The sequence below is a fragment of the Cupressus sempervirens genome, chromosome 1 (assembly GCF_028749045.1).
Source record: "Cupressus sempervirens isolate cs-2001-9-10 chromosome 1, ASM2874904v1, whole genome shotgun sequence".
In the NCBI taxonomy this organism is placed as follows: Eukaryota; Viridiplantae; Streptophyta; class Pinopsida; order Cupressales; family Cupressaceae; genus Cupressus; species Cupressus sempervirens.
Window position 1 is genome coordinate 46,239,650 of NC_143118.1, and position 27,222 is coordinate 46,266,871.

Genomic DNA, 27,222 nt, shown 5'->3' on the forward strand with positions numbered 1-27,222 from the left:
ATAGTCCATGGTTGGGAGGTTAAGCCTAAGCTAATACTTCTCCTCTTATCTGGAAGCCAAGGCTTGCGCAACTAGTTCAAGACTTTGTGATTACTTTTGTCTGCTTTTACTCTCTCTTTGTTATACATTTACTTCCTCTTGTATCTTAGTAGGAATGGTAATGTTTTACTTTACTTTTATATAAAGATGTTAGAAAGCAGTTATTACAATTGGTAGTTAATTCAATTGAAAGTTATTTCAGTTAATATATCATGAAATGGATTTTAAGATTTTGTGTTTGGTAGTTTAGTTGAAATGTTACTTTCATTTTTAAATGAAATCAGATAATAGTTTCATTCTTTTCATTAAGAAAAATTGTTTTTTACAACCTCCTCTTGCATAAATTAAGGCATAATTTATCCCCTCTAAGTCAAGCCCAAGTCCACTCTCATACTACATCTCCTCCACCTATCTCATTAGCTAGAGCTTATCTCACACCTCACTCAGTAAACTATCCATCACAAATTCTTATCTCCTTCTCACCCAATTGCCTATAAATTGAACCTCTCCCCTCTCACAAATCATCCACTTCCATATGCAAACTTATAATACTATTTTGAGAGCCTAAGAACTATCAAAATACCATTATAATGGCAAAATCCACTCATTCCTCCATTATGAATCCTCCATTTATCTTTCATCCAGTGAAGCTTGAGGCCACACTTGAGCATACATTGCCATTCTTTAGACACATCTACTCATCAATATAAGCTTGGAGTGCTCTCCTTTGATTTGCATCCCTCTTATTTTCTTTTATTGTCTAATCTATATGTTGGTATGTGGTTAGATTGTGAATTTTTTTCAATTGCTTAATGTTCTTTGCACTCTAGTTTTCATTGTTTCACACCTGTTATTCATCTTATTTAATTCCATGCTCTATCCTTTAATACTTTCAACTGAAAAACACACAAAAATCATAGATGCACCCATTATATGAGGGAGTTGCCCCTCTCAAACGCAGAGGAAGGTTGTAGCTCAATATTGATTGAACTTCAATCTATCCAATTGTTGGCACAGTTGTCACTGCTTACAAGACGAACATGGTCAATTATGAAGATTAATTTACAATGAAAAATTTGTTTACCAACAAGATGTTATGCAACAAAGGTATGGAGATAAACAAAAAAAAGATCATCGAAGTCCTATGTCTCATTTAGAATATACAAGTCCACAAAGTTATAACAATTACAAGTATGCTTCCCTTAGTCAATAAGTTACACTTGTTTTAAAAAGATATTATTAATTTTATTATTTTCTAAGTATTTGATTACATGATGTGTAAATCATTGTCAAATTTAAGTACTTTTATGTATATAATCATATCATTGTATTGAATTTTTTTTCGAAAAATAAACTTATAAATTTAAAAGAGAATGTGAGTGAGTGATGTAATTTAGAAGAGAAAAACTTGTAGCTAGTCCAAGTCTAATGGTCTATCACGTACATAAAAATAATAACAACTCCCACACATATTAAAAAAGAATTAAAAATATAACCCAACATAATTAAAAGTATAAATATAAAACAAAACAGTTATACATTTTATTTTACTTTGTCCCTTTCACACTCAACTATAAAAAAAAAGGAAAGTTGTCAAAAGATTTATTGTTTAAAATATAAATATATTATTTTTTCATAATAAAAATAAAGTAAAACAATAATTAGTAGTTTAAAAACAATAAAATTATTTTAAAAATAATAATATGGATCCAATAAAATAATTTGAAATTTTACATCCATACTTTTACAATATTTAAATGTTATAAATATAATTTTTAAATAAAATACTAATTAAATTTTAAATTGCTATTTTTTAATGTAAAAATAAAATAAAATAAAATTTTAGTAGTTCAAAAACAATTAAATTATGAACAATGTGAGAACTAGGTTAAAATAAAGTAATTGTTAATTTAAATTTGAAAGTTTATATCCACACATATACGATAAAATAATTATATTCAAATCCTTAAAGTTCACTAGTACCTTGGACTCACCTCTCATTTATATTATTAAAAGGAGAGAAAATATGTCGTTACCATGAGGGGATGTTGCCGACTTTATGTAGGACCTACAATTTTTTTTAAGGGGTCAAAATTTGCGGCTTTTCGTATATTCCACTTTTCCATGACAAATATCTAAAGTCGGTGAAACTTGAGCATGCGGCCGACAGCTTTTTCCGACAATATTTGCATATTAGATTTAATGCAATAAAATGGGATCTCGACTACAAGTCTTTACAAATTTGAATTCTTAACTGGTCAGTATTTCACATTTCAATTTCGTAATTGAGTGTAATTGTAAATGCAATTTTATAAATGTATAGTATTTATTAAATACATTATGTTTGCTATAAAATTTAAAAATAAATAAATAAAAGATGTTTACATTATTGTTAAGTATTATTTTTTATTTATTTTTAAATGTAATGATATTGATAAGAAAGGGGTGTTTTCTATTATTAAAGTTGTATTATGATATTGTTATTATAATTCAAGCGTGTTCTTTTTGATAAATGATATCATTTTTATTCAAAAGATTATGGATCAATCAATACAATTCAATCATATTTGAGTTGATCGAATATGTTGAAAAGATAAGATAGAGATGATTAAAGAATCTAGTTAAAGTGATTTAAATTTATGTGTAGTACTTTAAAATATTTTTAAAAATTGACAAGAAATAAAATATTTAATAAAGTTTAATGAATAATTATATTTTATAATATGTTTCATTAGAAATATTAATGCACATTTGTAATGCACTCAATTTATGTTATGTGTTTAATCAATGAGTATATGCAATCAAAAGAATTGAACAACAATCTATCTTATAATCTATGTTTAATTCTCTAATTTAAAAATGTCATTTGTCTTTCATTGACCAATTCATGCTATAAATAGTTAATTTAATTTCAAAAGTGTTTAAACTCTTTTGTAAAGTGTTTGTCTAGTTAACTCATTAAATCAAAATTCAAGTTTATTGATTATTTATTTTGTCAACTTGAATGGTATTTCTAATTGCACATCTATCTTGTATTCTTAAATATTGTTTCAAAACCATTCAATTTATTTTAATTTATTAAAAAACTCAATTTATTAAACACAAGCTACAACAGCAACAACAAAAAAGAGAGCGTATGTAATGTGTCTCTTGTTTTTCTTCCTCGTATATACTTTGTAGATTTCAAAATTCAAAATTCATAACTCAAAAATATCAATCAAGTGAATAGGGAAAGGCTAATGATAGCCATTATAGCTAAGTTTACATACTCTACACTCATAAATTGTATATTGGATTAGCCATTATAGCTAACTTTACATATTCTAAGCTCCTACATGGTTGGTACACCGAGTTTTAACAATTTCTTTAATTAGTTTTGAATGCGACTTGAGTAGTTGTAGTCTATTGTTTTGGTTTCTAGCTATTACAACGAATCCTATGCACATAAGGTCAATAGTAATTGTTTTAATTGATGTCTCATTCATATTCCCTATTTATTTGTTAACCATTCTCTTTAACCACTTCAAAACTTGCACAATTGATCTAATACTAATACACAAATGCTTCAATAATAACGCTAAAATTACAAGATTGGGCAAGTAAGTGTAAAACATCGTAAGCCAGATATTTTTTAGTGGACTTTAAATAAACGGAATCCAATGAATGAGGGTAGTGGACCACTTGGTGTGGGGCATAAAAGAAACCACCTAGAAAGTGCCCGGCACTTGGGATGGCTCGCCTAGTTTCATGGAAGAATCCGCAGCACAAAACGATGATCTCGATTCTCTGGTACGAAAGAGCGGTGTGACGATAGATGCTGACGAGGTACATTTGCGCGAGCAAAACGTGGGAGGCAAAGCTATTGAGTTATGTTGTCCAGCTGTCGGTGGATGAGAGCTACATAAACTTGCTTACCGATTATCAGATTCGGCGGTGCCGAGTGCCAAGAATTTTAACTAGCTTCCCATCCGTTCGAATCACTCACTCTGTAATAGGTGAAGATGAGTTGTAATGGAGGAAATATAATTACGAAGAAGGTTAGACACGTGGTGGTAATATCGTACCCTGCAACGGGGCACACGAATCCCATGTTGCAGTTCGCAAAGAGTTTGGCCGCGAGGGGTTTGATCGTCACCTTCGTAAGCTTCAACGTGAACAAGGAGAAAATAATGGAGGCTGAGGAGTATATTGTGCAGCGGCTGAAGTTGGACATTCGCTTTGAATACATTCCTGACGGTATTCCAGAGAATGAGCACATTGTGGACTCGAATATAAATCCGGCGGTGTTCAACCACATGCAGAAGAACATGGACGGCTCGGGAGTCGAACACCTGATCCGCCGGCTGAACGCCAGAGCTGACTCTCCTCCGGTGGCCTGCATTGTTTTCAACTCCTTTCTTCCCTGGGTTGCACCCGTCGCCAAGAAGCTCCGGATTCCTCTTGCCTTCTTCTGGACACAGTCTACCGCCGTCTTCTCCATTTATATTCACTTTCTCAACTGTTAGAACTCCATCCTCTCTTCCTGCTTTGTCTTTCTTTCATTCTGTTACTAGTTTTGTTTCATTTGTTCTCTCTCCTTTTTTACCCCGTTTTGGGGGAGATTCTGTAGCCAAACATTTTGCATTCCCTGGAAATTTTTTTATGGTTTTACGGTTTCATTGTACAGGTGAGGGGCGGGAGATGCCCGAAAAGGTCATAATCCCGGGCCTACCTGAGCTGAAACCGTCCGATTTACCGTCGGCGTTCACGAATTCAAATGGCTTCCTAAACCATTATCTTCGCCAGTTGGAGAGCGCGAAGGATGCCTCGTGGATACTCGCCAATACATTCTACGAGCTTGAGCCTCAAACCATCAATTCCCTAACATTCCCTTTCCTCCCAATCGGCCCTTCCATACCCTCGGCTTTTCTGCGTGACCCAAATTCAGAGGACAGGCAGGTGGGCCCTAATCCTTGGAAAGCAGCGGACTGCATGGAATGGCTTAACAAGAAGCCCCATTTGTCGGTCTTGTACATCTCATTCGGCAGCATTGCGGTCATATGCCCGGAGCAGATCAAAGAGCTCGCTTTGGGGATCCAGCGGAGTGGCCGAAACTTCCTTTGGGTAATCCGGCCTCCTCCAGGACACGGTCACATAGGGGAAGTTCTACCCGCTGGTTTCTTGGAGGAGACCGCGGAAAGGGGTTTAGTTGTGGAGTGGTGTTGCCAGGTGGAAGTTCTCTCTCACCCCTCTGTGGGGGTGTTTATGAGCCACTGCGGATGGAATTCTACACTGGATTCCTTGAGCTTGGGAGTCCCCGTTGTTACTCTGGATATTTGGACGGATCAGCCCACCAATGCAAAATGCTTGGCGGATGTTTGGAAGACGGGGCTGAGAATGATGAAAGGGGAAGATGGGATTGTGACGGGGGACGAGATTCAGAGGTGCCTGAGGATTGCATTTGAGAGCGAGGAGGGAAAGCAATTGAGAATCAATGCTCTCCAGTGGCGGGAGTTGGCAACAAGTGCTTGCAGTCATGGCGGCTCCTCCGAGGCCAATCTGGTGAAGTTTATTCAGGAGATCGACGATTGGACGGTTTAAATGTCACACATTAAGGTCTAGACTAAAAGCGTTAAATAGTCAAAGTTGATTGATTTTTTCAAGCTTAATTTCTGACTTCGCGTGTGATGTTTTAGGGTGGCCATGACTAGTAGCTTATGTTGAGCATAAGAAATTTGTATTTTGAACGAGAGATGATATGGTTATTAGGTGTTTCTTGCACGGAGAAAAGGGTAGAGTCTCACATACTATAATCTAGCTCTACACTCAAAAACAAGTAGTACCATAGTGCTTCATTCTATTCTATGATCTTCAAGGATAGTTTGCATTTTACTATTGTAATACTTCATTATATTCTATTGTAGTGGAATGCTTAGTGATGCATAGCATTCAAAAAAAAATGTTTAGAAAGTTATGTTTTTAATTAAATGGTATAATATTATGCATGAAGTTGGAAGTTGAGGAGTAGTCATAAGAGTCATCACCTTAGTGCCTTTACTAATCAAACTTAGTCAATTAACCTTCTTTGTCATTCTTTTGAGTTAAATAAAAATATTTTTAGTATGGTGTGATGTTATGAGCTGGTATTTAACGACATTCAATACATTTACTTTGATAAAATTAAAGAAAAAATCAAAAGTGCATCATTATAAAGAATTCACTGTCTTTTGACTGCTATTTTAAAAAATGAGATTATATATCTTGAGTGGCTTGCTCTTTTCTTTTTAGAAACCTTGGAATCAAAAGTAGGAGAAATGACCTTTTTTAGAAGGGATTATGTACAATGAATTTTTATACAAATTTTTAATATAATATAAAAAGTATTGGTTAAATTATTCTATGCTAAAAAATAACTAATACAAATAATTCACATATAAGAAATATATTATATTTATATTGCTATGTTACTTGACATATATGAAATAGATAAAAGTGAAGATTTTAAAAAGTATATAGAATTCATACAAAAACAAAATGTCATATTAATCATCAAGAAACAAGAGAAACAGTTTGAGATGAAACTAAATACCTATATAATAGAAAATCCCACTTCAAAAGTTCCTAAAATAACTTTTCTTAAAGTGGGATAAATTTCTTGTCAACAACATTGTATAGGACGATTTGGATGCACTCCAAGCTCCCTGCCATGTTCTAATTTCTTGGTGTAAGTATGGAAGTCTAATTTTTTTTTTGGTATTTAAAATAAAAGTCAAAATGTTTATGAGTTTGATACTCATAATAGTGGTAGATTTAACTACTGCACAAGCATGATGTAGGACAATGCATAAATACATGTGAAAGTTCAAGTTTGGAAGAGGGACTTCTTCCATGATTTTGTCTATATCATCAAATAGTAGGATTCAACAACATATCCTCACTCGAACTACTCATAGCCACCGTTATTCAAACTCGATTAATTTCAAATTAAATAATTTATTTTACATTTTACTATGTTATTTCCCCTCTATTTTGAGTTACATCTGATAGGAGCCTTTAAGTTCAAATAAAAATAAAAATAATTTTTTAGGTCCCATGTAATTGTCATCTTATCTCAAATATGTTCAAATATAAAAATAAATTATTTTAAAGTATATGATAAAATTGATAAATAAGTTAATAATACAAGTATAGAAAATTTTAAAAACTAGTTATCTACTTTGTATGTACATAATTTTTAGTAAAGATTTTTAAGTAGTGAACAATTTTCTTTTTCATTTAAAATTTGTAAATTTTCATTAAATCATATATTATTAATAGATTTAATATATTTAAAATTTATTTAAACAATAATATTAATTATATTATGAGCTATTAATTTTATTGTGTACCAAATTTAAAACTATATGATAAACATGGTAAAATATAAATAATTTATTTAAATGATTATATATGGTGTTTGCGATAGTTTGAATGAATGAATAAATTTAATACACTTAATTTTAAGTTTGGCTTATTGTTACAGTTGTGGTTAATTTTTTAAGGTGAGGAGTTACATGTCACTTTTGAGTTAGAATTCATTTTGGTCCGGCCTTATTCAAGGTTAAAAGTAAATCATAGACATGAATTTCAATACAAAGGTCCAATGTGTTAGAGCCCCAACTCATTCCTACAATTCTCTCATAGTTGTAGAGTCTCATCTATAATTAAGTTCAAGATAATTCATTAAGATAATAATGACTTTATCCATCACTTTGGTGTAAAGCAAGTCATTATGGACAAAGTGAACTATTTGCTTAGCTATACAAGTGAAAAGAACCCTAGCCCTTTATATGTAATTAGAGTGTTCATAAGCATCCGAACTTCTACATCACTATCTATTACACCCTTACACCCCATCTGATACAAGTGCTAGTTAGTAAAGTATCTAGAGGAGACAACCCTATAGCCGACCATGTTCAAATGACCGCTACGTCTGCCATTATAGATGTCCCCTCCCCTCGCCTCCTCCCTCAATTACTACTCACAAAAAGTCCTAAAAAATCATAGCATGTATACTAATAGTCAATCACACATATACCAATAGTTGATTTTTTTTTGCTTTCTTGGTTGTTGATTAGTCCACTTGTGCAAAAAATACCTTTTTTTTAGTAAGTGGTTATTGGGGGGTGAACAAAATAGGTTTCTAGCAAATGTTTTAAAATGACACTTTTAGACCACCCTACAATCTACGAATTAAATGTAAAAAAGTCAAAAGATTAGCTTTAAACTCTTTGTTCCACTACAGAATTGGTAATTTTAAGAAACAAACTAAAAGTCGTAGGTGGGCAAAGTTAGGCAAGGCATCTAGTGAACGCCTCTCTTAATCGCGTGCGTGGATGGATGGTGGGGGAATGGGGGAAATTGGTCTCCGAGTGGAATACCTAAGAAATAAAGAAAAAGTTTTTTGGCACAAACTTGAACAAACAGGTAAGAGGATAAAGTTATTTCAGGGCAAATGTCAGCATTCCAAGCACAAGGTAGGTTGTCTGACGTAAGACAATGCGTCTACCATAAGAGCGCAAGTTACAGGCAATACAAGGTCGATATTGATTCCAGAGTCCTTGGAGTGAGCATACAGCGTCCATCACGCAAAAAATTTCATCACCCATGTCGTCATGCAATAACAATAATAATAATAATACCCCAGTTCACATGTCTCATTTCGTCATATACGGTGGCTATTCTATTCATAGAAAGACGGTTAAAATTCTCCTGAGCGCACAAATCGGCGTGTGAAAGTACAAGAAGGTCCAATAAATATCTCTTCTTTGGTACAGAGTAGGAGCTCATCAGATTCGACTTCTTCCTGGTCGAAGGAAAGATAAAGATTATAATATGGATTCGAATGGAGGGAATGATACGAAGAAGGGTGGTCACGTAGTTGTGATTTCATACCCAGCAACGGGCCACACGAATCCCATGCTCCAATTCTCAAAGAATTTGGCCTCCACAGGCAATTTGCTGGTTACATTCGTCACATTCAACTACAATCACCGCAAAGTCATTCAGGCCAGTGAATCTCTGAAGCGCCTGAAGCTGGACATACGCTTTGAATGCATTCCAGACGGCCTTCCAGAAGACGATCCCACTCTGGACTCGAACATAAATCCAGTAGTGTTCAAGCACATGCTGGACAACATGGACGGCTCGGGGCTGGAACACCTGATCCGCCGACTCAATGCCCTCGCTGGGGACAATCATCCTCCGGTCTCCTGCATAATTTACAATTCATTTCTTCCGTGGGTTCGAGATGTTGCCAATAAACTGGGCATCCCCCAGGCCTTGTTCTGGACGCAGTCCGCTGCCGTTGTCTCCATTTATCACCACTTTCGAAACAGTCAGATTCCGACCCTGTTTCTCTCTTTCGCTCTGTTTTTTTTCAAACTACTTAAAACTCGTATCTTTAGCTTGTTTGTCTCTGATTGTATATTTTAATCCGCAAAATCTAATTTCGTGATTGATGGTTTTGTTTTCCAGCAAAAGGGGGGGATTGCGGAAAAATGCCTGAGATCGTGAAAATCCCGGGCCTTCCTGAGCTGAAATCGACCGATTTACCGTCGGCATTCTTGGGAACAAGCGGATTCATCAGCTACTATCTACGGCAATTGGACGTTGTGAAGGATGTCTCGTGGGTGATTGCGAATACGGTGTATGATCTAGAGCCTGAAACCATCGATTCCCTTAAATCAAACTCCCTCCCTTTCCTCCCAATCGGGCCTTCCATTCCACGGGCTTTCTTGCAGGATCCCGATTCGGAGGACAGACAAGTGGGTGCGAATCCATGGAAGGCGGCGGACAGCATGGAATGGCTGAACGAGAAAGATGCCATGTCGGTGTTATACATTTCTTTCGGCAGCATCTTGGTCCTAAGCGAAGAGCAGATCAAAGAGCTCGCTTTGGGCATTCTGCGGAGTGGGAAGAATTTCGTGTGGGTGATCAGGGCTCCTCCAGGACACGGTCACATTGGGGAGGTTTTGCCCGAGGGATTCATGGAGGAAACGAAGGAGAGGGGGTTGGTGGTGGATTGGTGTGCTCAACTGGAGGTGCTGTCCCATCCGTCGGTGGGGGCATTTATGAGCCACTGCGGGTGGAATTCGACTCTGGATGCTCTGAGCTTGGGGATCCCGATGGTCACATTGGGCGTTTGGACGGACCAGCCGACTAACTCAAAGTTCGTGAGCGATGTTTGGAAGACGGGGGTGAGAATGAGGAGGGGAGATGATGGAGTCGTGGGAAGGGAAGAGACGGAGAGGTGTATCAGAGCGGCCATGGAATTGGGAAGTGAAGAGGGAAAGCAGTTGAGAAACAATGCTTTGAAATGGAAGGAATTGCTGAAATCTGCTGCAAGCGAAGGAGGTTCTTCATACGGTAACTTGAACGCCTTTGTTCAGGAGATCGCTTCCAAAGCCACATGATTCTTAACCAAATATGGATGATTCTTCTTCGATGCGTCGTAGACAATGAATGTTTGTAGACAACACGTTGTCAATGTAGAGAGCTGGCATGATTTTGAAAGCCAGCAGGAGTAATAATGATTGAATTTCTCCATCGTATTAGAAAGTATTTTCATGTGTGGATGGGTCGTCACCAGGAGCTTTCATTCAATAAAATCCAAAGTTCTCTTTTTAGTAGTGAGCTTTCATAATTTTTAATAAAGTTCTCTTTTAAGCAGTGAGCTTTCATTGAATAAAATCCAAAGTTGCACAGCTTTCTCCTTTTACTTTTACTTTGCATAAATAATTTAGGATAAGAAGTGGGTGGAAACAATTAAATTCAATTGATTGATAACTGCCAATCACATTTTAGTGTTTTTAGTGTCTAATGAGTCAGTCAAAAAGGTATAGAAGTTCAATTTCTCTACCATATTAAAAAGTCATTTTGAAGTGGTCCATTCTCCAGCCACATTTTCATATTGTGTACCATGCTTAACACAACCTTTATCCACTCAAACTTGAAAACCTTGGGAAAAACTAGGGCACGGGTAAGCCATTTCTCGGAACAATCTTATTTGCCTCTTTCAGTACCCCATTTTCACACAGGTTGTCATAGGCACTTCTAAGTTCAAAATATCCAATCTCCCCTATCTTGCACATATATCATAAACACATGTCATGTACCATGATAACTCTGGGAGGAATAAAAAACAAAGCACCTAATGCATCTCCAGTCATCACAACTTCTAAACAAGCATGAGGATGTCGACAGTGTCCTCGAAGTGGGGTAACCTTCAAGAGACACATGAAGGTTTCGTTTTGGGCCTATGGTTGGCCTAAATGAGGATGTTGGCAATAAGGAACCCCATCGATAAAGGATGAGGCTACCGACAATGGCCTCAAAGATGGGCCTATGCTACCTAAATGAGGATGCTGACTAAGCACGTTTTATAAGCAATCTTTTGAGGGTCATAACTCAAAGCTTGTGAGGGCTATTGGTGAGTTGTTAGATGCTACGAGACCATGATATTGATGTTTGCAATTACCTCTCTCATTTTTGGGAGAATTGATTTTGTTTGAAATTGGCACAATGATCTCAATTGATGCCAAATCTTGTAGTGTTCCTCATACTAGCCTATGAGAATGCAACCATGTATTGCCAATAGTACAAGACTAGAGGACATACCAATTCTAAATGAAAATAGAGCTTGACTATGGAGCCAAAAGACAAAGAGAAAACAACCTCCCCAAGGGTTACCATAGTCATCACTGGAGAGTGCTCAAATAATAACTCGTTTAATAGGACACTCTTGAAGGTGCCAACTCCCAAGGAGCCCCTACAAAGGAAGAGTCCATTTAGAGCTCACTGCAAGTACTTGGTAAGATTTGCAAAGTTATTGTTGATTCTAGTTCTACAGAGAATTTAGTTTCTAATGCAATGATAGATAAGATTGGTTTGAAGAAGATACCCCATCCAAGCCCTTATAAATTATCTTGGTAGGTCGTCCAACTTTTCATACCATAAAATCATCCCATATTTTTTCATTTACTTCACACAAAGTTACTTTTGAGAAATATTAGTACTTCGGATAAAAGGAATTTTCCTTTGCTCAATTAAATAAAAATAGGGCAATAAATGAATTAATTCATTAAATCTAATTAATTTGAAATATATTTTTTAAGAGTTTATATATGTTGGGGAGATGACCCAATAGCCACTTAGGCTAATTTCAGGCACATAGAACTTCTAATATGTATGTCGAGATTTGTTGATTTTTTCAATGAACTTTTGTAGGCGAGTGAAAAACTTAAAGCTGATCCACTAGTACATTTTGGCAAATATGTTACTATGTGACTAAAATTTTTAGTCATGCCACTAAAACATTTAGTCACGTGACTAAAACTATTCAAATTTCATTATTTCTTTGCAATTTACAGGCATAGGTGACTAAATAAGTGACTAATTCAGTCACTAGGTGAAATCACAAGATCAACCAAATAAAAATGTCTAAATACACTACAAAATAAATGACTAAATAAGTTACTAGATAATTATTTAGTAATAATTAGACATTGAAATATAAGTGACTAAATAAGTGACTTGATAATTAGTCACTAATAACTAGTCATTTTCACTGTCTCTCTTCAACTTTGCTAAGATTTTTTTATTAATGGATTAGGTTTATTTTATTCTCCATAACTCATTCATGACCCTTAGACCTTCTTTTTCCCATACTAATTGTAGTTTCACTTTGCATCTTCCCAGATACTAGATGCTTTTTTAAATGGCCCAAGAGATTTTATTCATCATTTTGGACTCTTCGATCAATATTGTAAACTGATCTAGTTTTCCTCTAAGAGGTATATCAATAAATGGATGGATTGATAATTTTATGCTTAATTTAATTCTCTTCTATTTCTATTACACATTTAGATTATCAATTGTTTATTCCAATATTCATAATAAAAAGAATTATTTATTTATACTAATAGTTAAAACTATATTTATTAAATATATATAAATATTATTTTTTATAAAATGTATTTAATAGCATAATTTATTAAATTTCATACTAATCAACCTTCCATACCTATTTAACATCACATTGCATACCTAGATGCAATTGTTAATTTACATATCTTAAGAACTATGACATTTTACCTCTATAATAACACTCAACTCTAAATTATATCCTTATCATCCTATAATTATGAATAAGAGTTTGGACCATGATCTTTTTGTTTTTCCATTTTGAGTCTAATTTCCACAACTTTAAAAAAAAAATTTTTTTACCTCCAAAAGACTTTGAAATAAAACACCAAATATAACAAATATATTACTATGTATTAAAATTAAAAAATCATAAACCTCTTCATATTCATTTGGCGAGTAGAACAAAATCATTCTTTTCTCATCTTTCCCTTCAAGAATGGTGAAAGACAAAGATAAATTTTAGAGGGAAATGGAGGGATGCCGAGTGAATGAGTATATGGAAGAAAAAAATTGTCATTTTTGCATGTTCTAGTGATCACCCATGCCCTAGAGTGACCCTCTCTTACGGTGTGGTGGCTTCCTGAAAGAGACAAACCACCTGACAAAGATTATTGTGTTTGAAGAATGATGTTGGGGACTCACACTTTTGGCAATGAGCCCAACTATATGATGCTAGCACAGGTGCAACTTCTACTTAAGGATACCAAGAATGATGTTAGGTAATATAAAGAGGAATACAACAAGGTAAAGTTTCCTTTTCCTTCTCTTTTGGCTTTAGTTCTAGAGGGCTTGACCATGTTATGGATGGGAAGGGTTTGGATTAATATATTGACAAAAGTTGGGGATCGGCACCTACTATTTCGCACAATAATTTATTTTCCCTACCACATGATCAAGTGTATTGGATTTAGGGTTTTGTCCACTTAAACATGGGTAGCTTGCTAATGTGCTTGGTTCATGTTATTAATGCTAATGCATGCTTTGAGGGGAGGCTATGGATCTGGTTTGGGTTGTGATTTAATGAGTTAAAGTTGGACTAATCAGATTGTCTCTTGTGGGGATAGGGTTAACATTTATATTCATTGCCTTACTATATCTTGCACAATATTCTACAAGCTTAGCAACAAAAAGATAATCAAGATGATTGTATTTGGAGAGACAACATATTCAACATGTTGCAACTTGCAAGTACTGAATTGATCTAGGATTACAATAAACAAAGACACATGAAAAAATAGCTACTAATTTGTGTGTGGTGAAAAATATAAATAATTAAAATGCTAGAAAAATCCTTGAATTGTGACTTGAGATTTGAATTTTTATGCATTGAACCAAGACACACAAGATAATCGAAATGATACCTTTTAATTTCTACTCAGAAACATTCCTATCACACATGATCAATGGTGCCTAATTAAAGTTCTTTCAAAACCAATTGGTTCAAATCTCATTGAAGGGTTAGCTAATGAAGTTATAATGGAAGAGGAAGAACATTGTTCCCATCCCCAATCACAAGAATGAAATTCTATCTCCATGTTTCCACTAAATGAAATTTCAAACAAGGATGTACACGAGGTCTCAACAACAAAAAATATTGGGCCTATGAATAGTTCCTGTACCTCAATCCTCATTTCATCTTCTTCATGTACATATTTTGCTCTCAAAAATAATTGTCATATTAATTGAGGCAATGGATATGAGATCCTTTTTGTTTCCTTCCATTATTTTGATCTTAACAATCTAAAACTTAGGTGGGAAATGTTCAAATTTCATTATGAAGGACTAACCTCTAGTAGCTCATCTACTTATAAACAATGTTGCCAACTCAAATTAGATAAAAAAGGCATATTTATCTGGTATATCAAAGGTCTCTTTAGGAGGATCATCTAGTTCTCAGCCTCAACACAATGCTAATAACATGGTATAAAATAGGAAATATTCACACCAACAAAAATGGATTGACATTATCCTATAGCAAAGGTGTTAGGAAAATCATCAAACCATAACTCTCCTGTGGAAGTACAAGATGATTACCCATCAAAGATATTAGAGTATGATCAGATTGGTTTTTCATCACAAATGTTAAAATCTAAGGACCCAGGTGGGAATGTAACAAAATGATTTTTAGAAAAGAGAAGATGACACTGGATCAAGTGCAAAATAGAACAATCATTTCTCTATTAGAAGTTGTAAATTCATATATTATCAAATGTCAGAGAACCTTTACTCCATTCCCAACTTGGGATAATAATTTTAGAAAGGAATCAAAACTCCTCCAAATTCAACCAATGGGTACAATTTCCAAAGATAAAAATAATAAGATTGATAAAACTATTGTGGCATGGACTCCTCTTACTTGTGTAAAAACCAAGTTTTATGGCATTTTGAGGGGGCAGCTCAACACCTCAGGTGCTAGGATTTGCATCAGACATGCATTTGGCAACCTCATTGTAGCCAAATCTGTCAAGCTTCCTGATAGAATGAGTAACATTGCTAAAGCCATGCTTTTCTCTAGTGGTTAATTCTTGCAAAAAGTTTACTTCTAAACAACATTCATAATTAAGGGGATTGAATGTTGATTATTAATGCATGTAAAATAAGAAATGATTTTCTATCTATTTCTTAAGAGTGTATGCTTCACCTTTTTCTCTTGATCTATTTGCTTTGCTTGATGTTAGTACTCTTCTTGAGTTCTAATATAATCTCCCTCTCCTAGTGTTTAGTACTATCACTACCAGGTTGTGCATTCAAGATTTGCTATAAGCTTGACAGAGAAAAATAAATGAAGATTAAGGACTACTTTTAAATAGTAGCTCTAGATCTGTGAATAGGAGTAGGAACCTATTAAAGACTCCCTCAAAAAAAAGGAAGATCAGTGCACTAAGGATTGAGAGAAAATCCCCAATCGAGTTTGAAAACATTCAAAGGAATCCCTAGGCAGGGCTTTAGTGAAAATATCAGCCACTTGTTTCTTAGTAGAAACATAGATCAACTTAAACTCATTGTCAAGAACCATGTCATGAAGAAAGTTTAGTTTTATGGCCACATGTTTAGTACAAGAGTGCATTACTGGGTTTTCACCTAGTTGTATGGCACTCATATTGTCACACATGATATAAATAGGCTTTGGAACTTGAATACTTACAACCCTCTAACTTGGCAACTTATACCTACTTTTCCAATCCTGGCCCATCTCCCAAAAAATGCATACCATCTTGCAGAATTGGGTGGTCATAAGTGGGTTCCGCAGCTCTTCTACATAATGGCTCTCTAGTCCTAAGGGCCATTAGGGTCAACTATTGGACAACCTACTTATATAGCCCTTTGAGACCATTTTTCCTTACACCTTGAGCCTTCCTTTCAAGATGGGTTTCAAATCAACCAGATATTTCACATATTTGCCATCATAGACAACATAATCATCAACATTTACAATGGTATATGACAATCAACATATCTTATATAGACTTAAGCATTATTCATTATATGAATAACCAACATCATTTATCTAATAATCATGATGGACAAGTGTGTTAACATAATAAATATACCAATGATGATAGGGTCTGAAATGTTTAAGTTTTTTTGTAACTTGTATTCTGTAACTAGTATTGATTTCCTCTTTGATTGTTGCCACCATTATTGGAACAATTCCTTTTTGTTATGCAATCTGACTATTGCTTGTGTGATATCTAATTCTATTATTCTTGATGAAGTATTTTTATTAATTCTTGATTTGATCAAATGATTAGAAGAGTGATGTAAGTGATTGTTGATCAAATGATTGATGTGTAATGATGTAATGAGTGATAGTTTGATATATTGGTGAATTTAATATATTCTATTTTATAGAGTGGTTGGTAATTGATTGTATGCTTGATCTAATAGATGATGATTCATAAAGGATCCTTGAATGATAGGGATAATATCTTTTATACATCATTAGTGAAAGGGTCGACACATTTTATAAGACTTGATTCACCACCCTCCTTGCTGCCCATTGAGAGTAACCTTGAATCTCCTCCTCAAAAAACACCTCCTTCCCTTAATATCTTCCAATGTAAGGGAGAAGTTACATCTTTTCATAATTTATACTCTTTGAAAGAGTCATAACCTTTCACAATAATTACCCTGGGAAGAGTACAACCCTTCATAATATGTACCCTTTGAAAGAATCCCAACCTTTCACAATTAGCACCCTTTGAAAGAGAATAACCCTGCATAGTTTTTGCCCTTTCACAATCATCTCTTCCTTATTTACTTCCCATTCCTTTATTAATCCTATCTTGATTCACATGCTTCTTTCTAATTCATTTTTTCATCCATCAAATCTTTCTTGACTCACATCTTCAAACTTTATCTTTTCTTAATAATTCTTCTTTAAATTTGCATATACTTTCCTTTTCAATTTGCATCAGCATATTTTTTTATATCCACATATAGTCTCTTAGAATTTTGCTACAAACTCTTCTTACATTTATGCCTTCAACCTTTGATATAAACTCTTGTTCCCCACTCCTTTCAAATGCACTTCACAACTTCTTGATTAATCTTCCCATGGAAGGTGACTTCATGAATGAGCACAACCATTGTGATGAGAGGTAACTTTTTAGAATGATGCATCTTCAATGACAATTTAGAAAACTTTTAACCTTGATTGCTACTTCAACAATAATTTTGAGCAACTAATTTAGTGGTTTTCATAATATAATCGTTGCACATTACTATAGCATGTTACCTTAACCTTTATCTTTGTTGATTAATTTGTCATTGATGCTTGCTACTTATATCTACTTGTATGTCTAGTGTTACATTAAACAATGATATTTCATCCCCTTCTGTGTCCCTTTCAAATGAACTCTCCTCCCCTTTTATCTTAAGTTGATGAATTGGATGCATTTGTGACCTTGCATAGCATTTTATACATTAGGCATGTTTGACTCACTTTAACCAACATTGAAAAAAAAAATGCAAAAGAGCATAAAATTGTAAAAAAAAAACAATCATATTAATAGATTTGAGCACACTAATCCATTAATTCACATTGCTAGAAATATGAGCAACTGCTCATAGGTTTGAACTCACAAAACTACATCTTCCTTATAATTAAAATAGAAGAAGAATTATATCGCAATAGCCTAAAACTTAAGTATTATCAACTCTTGTTCACTTGTGTGCATTAGGTCAAGTGCAAGTCAAAAAAAATCCTTAAACTTAGGGATCTGCCACTAAATCAGTATGTTGAAGAAAGTTTTACTTTTTAAAATGGATTTCACAAGTACCATTAATGTAGTGCTTCTGATCTATAGTTTTTTCTTTGCATTTATGTTTCTCTATTGTATCAATGTGTTAATTTTTCAGAGTAGAGAAGGAGCTGGTTTAGATTTTAAAATTTTGATTCACACTTGGATGCTATGATCTTATACAAAAACAGTGCTAAAAATTAAATTAAGGGTTGGATATAACTAAAAATATGTAATATTGATAAGTAGGAGATAATTTCCATAGCAAGTCAAATTGTGATATTGCTATCATGATTTAACTATGTGATTTTGAGTCAAACTCATTGACCCATGTTCCATGAGTAGTGATTCAACATGAATCCATCTCTCATGAGAATAATGGAACACTTAGCACTCATGGGATCTAGGTGATGCTCATAGGGATGAAGCACTAGAATAAGTATTGGGATGGGTGAACTCCCAGGAAGTCTTAGTGCATCACCCCTATGAGCATCACCTAGATCCAATGAGTGCTAAGTGTTCCATTTATTCTCATAGAGAGATGGATTCACGTTGAATCATTACTCATGAAATGTGGTACAATGAGTTTGACTCAAAATCACACAGTTAAATCCAGACAGGAATATTACAATACGTAATGTTTTTTAATTAATGAAAGTTCTTACAACCAAATGAAGAAAATATAGAAATAGTTTCTTAAGTTTAAATAAGTGTAGTCTACTTTCATATGTCCCTTATGATCATATCTTCCATAGTATATAAATTAGATTCATGATTATAAAGAATTAGTTTGAAAATCATAATCATAATTATTAGTATCAAAAAGTTATTTGCAGGATCAACACGATTGGATATATTTAAACTTCACTATAACAACAAGAAAATATATACAGCTACTACTTAATGATATAACATGTCTTGATTTAAAAACTAAAAAATGAATAACTCCCTAAAATGACTCTAATAGCCCCTTGCTTTATCTGCAAGAAGAAGAACTATTTTCTAGTTCAACCATTACAATCACTTCCCATGCAAATTTTTTAAATAAAATTGTAAACCAATGGTTGACCTTTTTGAGAAATTTAATACTTTGATGCATATAGTAAAAATATATGCAAATAAAACTCCAAAACATATGAGAACTACATCAACCAAGCCTATAAAATCTTTGTGGAAATTCAAAGTATTCCTCCACATATTGATTCTATGGAATGTGTTTCCATTTACCATGATTTCATTTGTGAGGCCTCCATATTGTGTTATAATGAGACAATAAACTATCTAAGAAACTAGACAGATCCAGTAATACCAAATCCACAATTTTGGAATTTTTTGCATCACAATTTACAACATATGAAGTTAACAACTACCTTTATATTTCATACCAAATAAATTGTCTTTGTTGGATTATAAAAATCAATGTTTAGTTCAATCACCTTTTTTTACTCTAAGAAGACTCCACTAAATGAAATAAAAACATCATTAATAACATACCAGTTTTGGAATGAAGAATCTTGAAAAAGAGATTGAACAAGGCATAGAAGGACCCTATTAAAATTGCAGCCATCTTCTCATTCAATGTAACTGAAATTACCATCATCCTATAATATGTAAAGTAGAGGAATGTGGAGAAATAAATGAAAAAGAACTAAGTGAATTTGCTGGCATCCATTGGCAATCTATCATACTATAGAGAATAAGAACATAAAGAACCTTCTGGGATAATATGTAAGGGATCTCTATGGCCACTTGTAAAAAACAAATAGTACTTAATTCACTACATGTTGAAGTTCAAAAATTGTGTAATCTTTTTTTTGGGGGGGGGGGGGGGGGCGGGGGGGATTTCTTGCAAACCTCTAATATAGAATGAAACAAAATATGCAAATATCTACAAATAATTTAAGTATAGAAAATCAGGAAAGAAACAAGTAAGCTAGAAAATAAAACTTCTCATTAGCTAGAGCCCATTATTGTTGGTATAACAAATAAAACCTAGTAATATCAACTTTCCTGTGCCAAGGCATAGGGGATGGCAAAGTACATCCCTACATCTTGTTCTCTATAGAACACTGTTCTCTCAAATATAACTATAGTTTGCACTTTGTAGGCATTGTTTGCTCCTAAGAACATCATTGCTCCATAAATGCCCCCAGTGATAACAAAGAGATCTGTGCCATTATCCCTGATATGAATTCATGACACTCGTTAGTATTTTTCCATGTGAAATGTAAAATTGACCCATAAAATCACATCAAAATAAAACATATATTTAACTTCTCTATGCTTGAAAGCTTACAAAAAAAATTCATAGTCCCAAAATATGGTTCCAAATATCAAAGCACTGAACAGAGTAACCAAATATCTGATGCTATTGTAGCCTGGCCTTCACCAATACGTAATCCACTGCTTCCATAGATAGAATGTGAATTGATTCCAAAATGATTGTGAATATTGTGTTAGATAGTAAAGATCCTTTGAATTAGAAATTGGTACACTATGCTCTTTCACTAATTCTTTTTTTCTTCTGCATTTGTAAGGGTATCGATGTTTATTAGGCTAAGTAGGAAAGATACAAGTTGGGACACCATTACTAGCTGCCTTATGTTGTACTTACTCATAGAGGTGTGATTTCTTGTAGTTATTTACAAAGTCTTTTCCCAAGTGAAGTTCAGAGGCAGTAGAGCTAACTTCAATAATCCATGTAGCTAGATTGTACTTCTTTTATCCTAGGTACTCCTGGAATAGACTGTGTAACATATTATTGTTAGGATTAAACCACAGATAGAAATAACAATTACATGCAAATATAGACAATATTAGAAAATATCAAAAATAATAGATCGCATAGAAAAGAACACAAGACACCAAGATTTAATGTGGTTCACCCAATCCCTAGGCTACATCCACCAAACAACAAGTCCAATATTAATACGATCTAGTGATTACAACTTGATTATAATCCAAAATCCCTTATAGCTCAATACTATCGCAAGAACCAATTTTTGCATCACAACAACAAAAAAATCCCAAACCATAAGCCCTTTTATACAATTAGTTTTACTACTTTAGGGTTATAATTAATAATTACATGTCGGCCCAAAATCCCAATAAAATAGGGCCCAAATTTTTTTTTTGTGAGCCCTAAAGAATTTATGATGTATGTACAGTACTTTCCTAATCAATCACCACAAACTAACAATTATTGAGTGTAAATCTGGAAGAAATCATTAAATTTAATTAAGGGTCAAACAATATAACTTTCTACAATTTACACTTGATATGCTAACAATTACTTCTATTGGCAACATTAACCTTTATGAACAATTTGTTGGAATTTACAAAATGGGAAACATATACTTCTAAGAGGGGGGTGAATTAGAAGTTCAAACTTTAGGTATTAAAACTTTCACCATTCATTAGATGCATATAATATATGAACTAGAAATAACATGAAAAGTAAATGCATCTAACACATGTAAGAAATTGAACACACACACTACACACTAGATATGATTACCTAGAAACCCTCCAAAAGAGAAGGTAGAATTGGGGTGGGGATGACACCCACAAATCTTCACTACTACAACAATAAAGTGTAGCTAATTAAAGTTACAATAGTTTGACCATGAAATATGATCTACCCTATAAAAGGCCTACCCTATTAAAAGCTTATAAAGATTGTTAAGTCCCACCTTTTTAGAGGATTTCAACACCCTATTAGAAGTGTGCCTGGCTAAAGGACTTCAAAACATCCACTTGGAATGTTACCCTATTAAAATATTTACAAAAGCCTATTAGGACTACTTTGCCTAGGAGATTTAACTAAGGATGCTTCAGCATAGATCTTATGATTGGCTCTGGTCACCTGATTAAAGATCAAATCCATACAATGTCCTTCTTGATCCTCTTTGATCTAATATAGCAATTGTTGTATCCTTCTATTCTTGTTCTTCTCCAACTGATTCTATAATTCACTCTCACTGTTAAGTCACCTTGAATGCTCTATGAAAAAAATCAATCATTCACCCCTTGTAACATTATCTCTCACACTTTCTCAATTCATTCCTCTCTACTAATTGTTGGGGCTTCATCTTCCTTATAAAGACTTTGGTGGCTTAGGGTTAGGTATGAATCTACAACTAAGGTTCATTCTTTTTACCACTTAATCCTTACTATTTTCTGATTGGTTACATGCAAACACGTAGGGATTCTACAAATAGATTTGTCCTTATCTTTAAAGAATCAAAATCTAACCTTATGTTGGCTTGAAAATGGTTTACATAGTTTTTTGTGCAATCACAAACAAATATGTCCACTACGTGTTGTTAGGCATTTGACGTCATTGATGCTTGGCACTTACTACAGTTCTATTTTTGATGTAGGAGCATCTTGGGTTTTCTTGGTGACTACTTTGGAGTTCATGGGAGGAGGCTCAGTAGTTACTTTGGAGGGTTCATGGACTAGTACTTGTTCAGGGAAGGATTGGAGCTCAGCATGGTCTGGGAGCTTGACATGGTCTATGGGACTCATCATGGTCTTTGGAACTCAGCATGGTCTACGAGCTCAACATGCTCTATGGGACTTGACATGGTCTTGGAGCTTGGCATGGTCTTTAGATCTCAGCATGGTCTTGGAGCTCGGCATGGTCTTTGGTTGCTTGGCATGGTCTGGGAGGAGCTTAGCCTTGCTTAGGAATTTGGTGCCTATTACAGGCCGTGTAACTAATTTTACATAATGAGTTTGAAGATAAAAATTTAAAGGATTGAAGAGGGCCTAGAGGGCTAACTATGGTTCAAATCTCAAGTTCTAATTCATTTGGAGCTAGGAGATATAATGATTTTACTAAGACATTGATTCTAGGCATTTAATTGTTGTTGTTGGCTAACTTGTAGCATTTAATTTATGTATTTGTATTTAATTTGTATTCTTGGCTGACTTGTGGCTTAGATTACTATAATTAGGGATTGTGGGGGAGTCTTTATAATTATTCATCCATTGTGGAGAAGTAGAGGAGCTTGGAAGAGAAAATTTGGAGAAGAGCTAGTAGCTGCAGCTTGGAAAACAAGGAGATTGCTTGGTGGGCTTGCGAGCACAAGTTGAGATCTTCTTTGGGGGTTTCTACCAGAGTGTGGATTTGGACTAGATATGGTTTTTTTGGATCTTGAGAGATATTTTAGAATATTATTGTAATTGCTATTGTATTTGGCTGTAAATGGGAAGGCCTTACAACCTGACATATTGCATGTAATAAATATTTTATAAATAAAGAGTTGTGATTTGGTATCAGATCTTGAATTGTTGTTTCTTGTTATTGTGTTTGCACTGTGTGGTTGTCTTGTTGGGGCCTAGGAAATACCCTTTGGGTATTCTCCTCCCTTGTACTACATTAGGTGATATTAGAGTGGAGGTTGTTCCTAAGTGTGTAGAAAAATCACCGAAGTTGAGGCAATTTGCACCAGGACTTGGATTAGAGAAGTAGATCTTTTTGGAGTCCTAGATCTCTTAGTTGTGAGGTGAAAGATCATGGTTCTAACTTGCAATTTTAGAGGGCTTGTAGATGGATTGATGGATGCAAAGATGGAATATTTCTCTTGTTGAGGCATGATCATAGAGAGTTTTTGGATTGCAGATCCGTGGTCCTAGACTTGTGATTTGGTTCCTAATTGTTCATGCGAGGTGGCAAGTTATGATCTGACTTGCAAAAAAATTGGTTTTATCACAAGGAGCATGGGAAGGATTTTTTTTAGAGGGTTTATGAAGATTTTGGAAGATGGCTCCAAGAGGATTGGACCTTGAGATGATTGTGAATCTCCATGATGTGGTGGATAGGAATTTTTTAAAGATGTCTGCTCAGTTTGAAGCTAGTTTGGCTGATCAAACTAAGAAAGTGGCTACTCAATTTGGAGCTAGCTTGGCTGGTCAAGTTAAGGATGAGGTGAGGAAGAAATTTTGTAGATGTCTGTGGAGCTGGAGTCTACCAATCTAGAAGAGAGTTGTTTGGCCAGTTAAGAAACTTATTTATTAGAGAAGATGGCATACCAAGGTTGAGGTGGAAGAGGTTGGTTTTGTTGATCAGTTTATGGAGCCTGATACAAAACCTATAGAGCAGCTAGAGGTTGTTGCTAAGGATATTCCTAACCTTGTTGATTTTGGGACAGAGGTTGGTTTTCATGATCGGTTGGTTAAGTTTGACATAGAAATTGTAGAGCACTTGGTCATGGATGATCTAGTTGTTGTTGGTGGTGACTTGTATGTTGCGGAGCATCTTGTTGTGAGCAATGAGATTGCTAGTGTTTTGATTTTGGCATGTGTTGATGGAGATCTACATATTACTACTTATGTAGAGATTGTTGTTGCTAATGTGGAATTCGTTGCTACCGGTGTGGATTCACTAGTTGCTGATGTGGATAAGGATTTGTTGATGAAGCATTATATTGAGTTTGTTCCTAGGAGTGAGCATGTTGATTGGATGGTTGAGATTCTGGTGTTTGATAGCATGATGCAGATATGGATGATATGCATATTGGTTTTCTTATCCCTATTGGAGTGGAATCCTTTGGTGAAGATAAATATGGTTGTTAATCTTTCTTTGGGCATCAAAGTGTGGGACACAGTTTTCTATTTACTTAGGGAGTATGATGCAAGAGCATCTTGGGTTTTCTTGGTGACTACTTTGGAGTTCATGGGAGGAGGCTCAATAGTTACTTTGGATGGTTCATGGACTAGTACTTAGCCAAGGAAGGATTGGAGCTTAGCATGGTCTGGGAGCTTGGCATGATCTATGGGACTCGACATGGTCTTTGGAGCTTGGCATGGTCTGGGAGCTCGGCATGGTCTATGGGACTTGGCATAGTCTTGGAGCTTGGCATGGTCTTTGAAGCTCAACATGGTCTTGGATCTCATCATGTTCTTTGGTTGCTCAACATGGTCTATGGTTTCTTGGCATGGTCTGGGAAATCAACACGGTTTTTGGTTGCTTGGCATGGTCTAGGAGGAGCTCGGCCTTGATTAGGAATTTTGTGCCTATTGCAGGCCATGTAACTAATTTTCCATAATTATTTAGAGGATGTAAATTTTAAGGATTGAAGAGGGCCTAGAGTACTAACTATAGTTTGAAGCTCGAGTTCTAACTCATTTAGAGCTAGGAGATATCATAATTTTACTAAGACATCAATTTTGGGCATTTAATTGTTGTTGTTGGCCGACTTGTGGCATTTAATTTATGTATTTGTATTTAATTTTTATTCTTGGCTGACTTGTGGCTTAGATTGGTATAATTAGGGGTTGTAGGGGAGTCTTTAGGGCTTGGAAGAGTGAATTTGGAGAAGAGCTAGTAGCTACAGCTTGGAAAACAAGGAGATTGTTTGGTGGGCTTATGAGCACAAGTTGAGATCTTCCTTGGGGTTTTCTACCAGAGTGTGGATCTGGACTAGATAGGGCTTGTTTTGATCTTGAGGGATCTTGTAGAAATGTTATTGTAATTGCTATTGTAATTGGTCATAACCAGGAAGGCCTTACAGCCTGGCACATTGCATGTAACAGTTATTTTATTTATAGAGATTTGTGATTTGGTATCAGATCTTGCATTGTTGTTTCTTGTTGTTGTGTTTCCACTATGTGGTTGTATTTTTGGGGGCTAGGAAATATCCTTTGGGGATTCTCCTGCCTTGCACTACATTAGGTGCTCCTTGTGACAACTTTGAATTGATGTTACAGAGCGCTCGGTCATGGATGATTCGGTTGCTATTGGTGGTGAGTTATGTATTAAAATACATCTTGTTGTGAGAAATGATGTTTTTGGTGTTGAGAGTTTGGCATGTGTTGATGGAGATCTACATGTTTCTATTGATATAGAGTTTGCTATTGTTGGCATGGATTCACTAGTTGTTGATGTGGATGAAGGTTTAATGTTGAGGCATTATGTTTAGTTTATTCCTAGAAGTGAGATTCTGGTGTTTGATAGAATGATGCAGATGATGGGTAGATTGGTTTTCTTGTCCCTATTGGAGTGGAAGCCTTTAGTCAAGATGAAGTTGGTTTTGATCTTTCTTTGGGCATCAAAGTGTAGGACACACTTTTCTTTTTACCTAGGGGGTTTGATGCAGGAGCATCTTGGGTTTTCTTGGTGACTACTTTGGATTTCATGGGAGGAGGCCCAATAGTTTCTATGGAGGGTGCTTGGACTAGTGCTTGACATGCTTTAGGACCTTAGCATGTTCTATGGAGCTCAACATGGTCTTAGAGCTTAGCATGTTCTATGGAGCTTGGCATGGTGTGGGAGCTCGACATGTTTTATGGAGCTTGGCATGGTCTTGGAGCTCGACATGTTATATGGAGCTCAACATGGTCTTGGAGGTTGACATGTTCTATGGAGCTCTGGCATGGTCTTGGGACTCAACATGGTCTTTGGTTTCTTGGCATGGTCTATGGTTGCTTGGCATGGTCTTGGGACTTGGTGTGGTCTTTGGTTACTCAGTAGGGTCTTTGGTTGCTCGACATGGTCTGGAAGGAGCTTGGCATTGCTAAGGAATTTGGTGCCTATTTTAGGCCATATAAATAATTTTATTTAATGAGTTATAGGATGAAAATTTTAGGGATTGAAGAGGGCCCGAATTTCTAACTATGGTTTGAAGAAAGAGTTCGAATTCATTTGGAACTAGGAGATATCACAATTTTACTAAGACATTGATTTTGGGCATTCAATTGTTGTTGGAGGTCGACTTTGGCATTTAATTTATGTATTTCTATTTAATTTGTGTTTTGGGCTGACTTGTGGCTTAGATTGGTATAAGTAGGGGTTGTGGGGAAGTCTTTAGTCATTATTCATTCACTTAGAAGAGGAGTGAGTGTGGGAAGTAGCTGGAGAGTGAGTTTTTCCTAAGTCTTTGGACAAAGTGCCAAATGTGAGTCAGTTTACAACAAGATTGTGATTATTCATCCACTGTGGAGAAGAGGAGGAGCTTGGAGAGTGAATTTTGAGAAGAGCTAGTAGGTG

The 27,222-nt window shown here is 35.1% G+C and overlaps 2 protein-coding genes across 2 annotated transcripts; both read left to right on the top strand.

Annotated features, from left to right (window-relative positions):
* Positions 1 to 3,942: 3,942 nt before the first annotated feature.
* LOC149576093 (mogroside I-E synthase-like) lies at positions 3,943 to 6,027 on the top strand. Its single transcript, XM_089816292.1, has 2 exons — positions 3,943 to 4,539; positions 4,706 to 6,027. The coding sequence occupies exons 1-2, from the start codon at positions 4,041 to 4,043 to the stop codon at positions 5,617 to 5,619; spliced, it is 1,413 nt and encodes a 470-aa protein (XP_089672418.1). The 5' UTR covers positions 3,943 to 4,040; the 3' UTR covers positions 5,620 to 6,027.
* Positions 6,028 to 8,776: 2,749 nt separating this feature from the next.
* LOC149576094 (UDP-glycosyltransferase 75C1-like) lies at positions 8,777 to 10,685 on the top strand. Its single transcript, XM_089790264.1, has 2 exons — positions 8,777 to 9,394; positions 9,535 to 10,685. Exons 1-2 carry the CDS (start codon positions 8,893 to 8,895, stop codon positions 10,470 to 10,472), a joined length of 1,440 nt encoding a protein of 479 aa, XP_089646390.1. The 5' UTR covers positions 8,777 to 8,892; the 3' UTR covers positions 10,473 to 10,685.
* Positions 10,686 to 27,222: the final 16,537 nt, after the last annotated feature.

Bases quoted from the DNA above. Each gene is read 5' to 3' on its own strand.
- LOC149576093 (XM_089816292.1), top strand. From the start codon at position 4,041: ATGAGTTGTAATGGAGGAAATATAATTACGAAGAAGGTTAGACACGTG. The intron at 4,540-4,705 runs GTTAGAACTCCA...TTCATTGTACAG, and splicing joins TTATATTCACTTTCTCAACT to GTGAGGGGCGGGAGATGCCC.
- LOC149576094 (XM_089790264.1), top strand. From the start codon at position 8,893: ATGGATTCGAATGGAGGGAATGATACGAAGAAGGGTGGTCACGTAGTT. The intron at 9,395-9,534 runs GTCAGATTCCGA...TTTGTTTTCCAG, and splicing joins TTATCACCACTTTCGAAACA to CAAAAGGGGGGGATTGCGGA.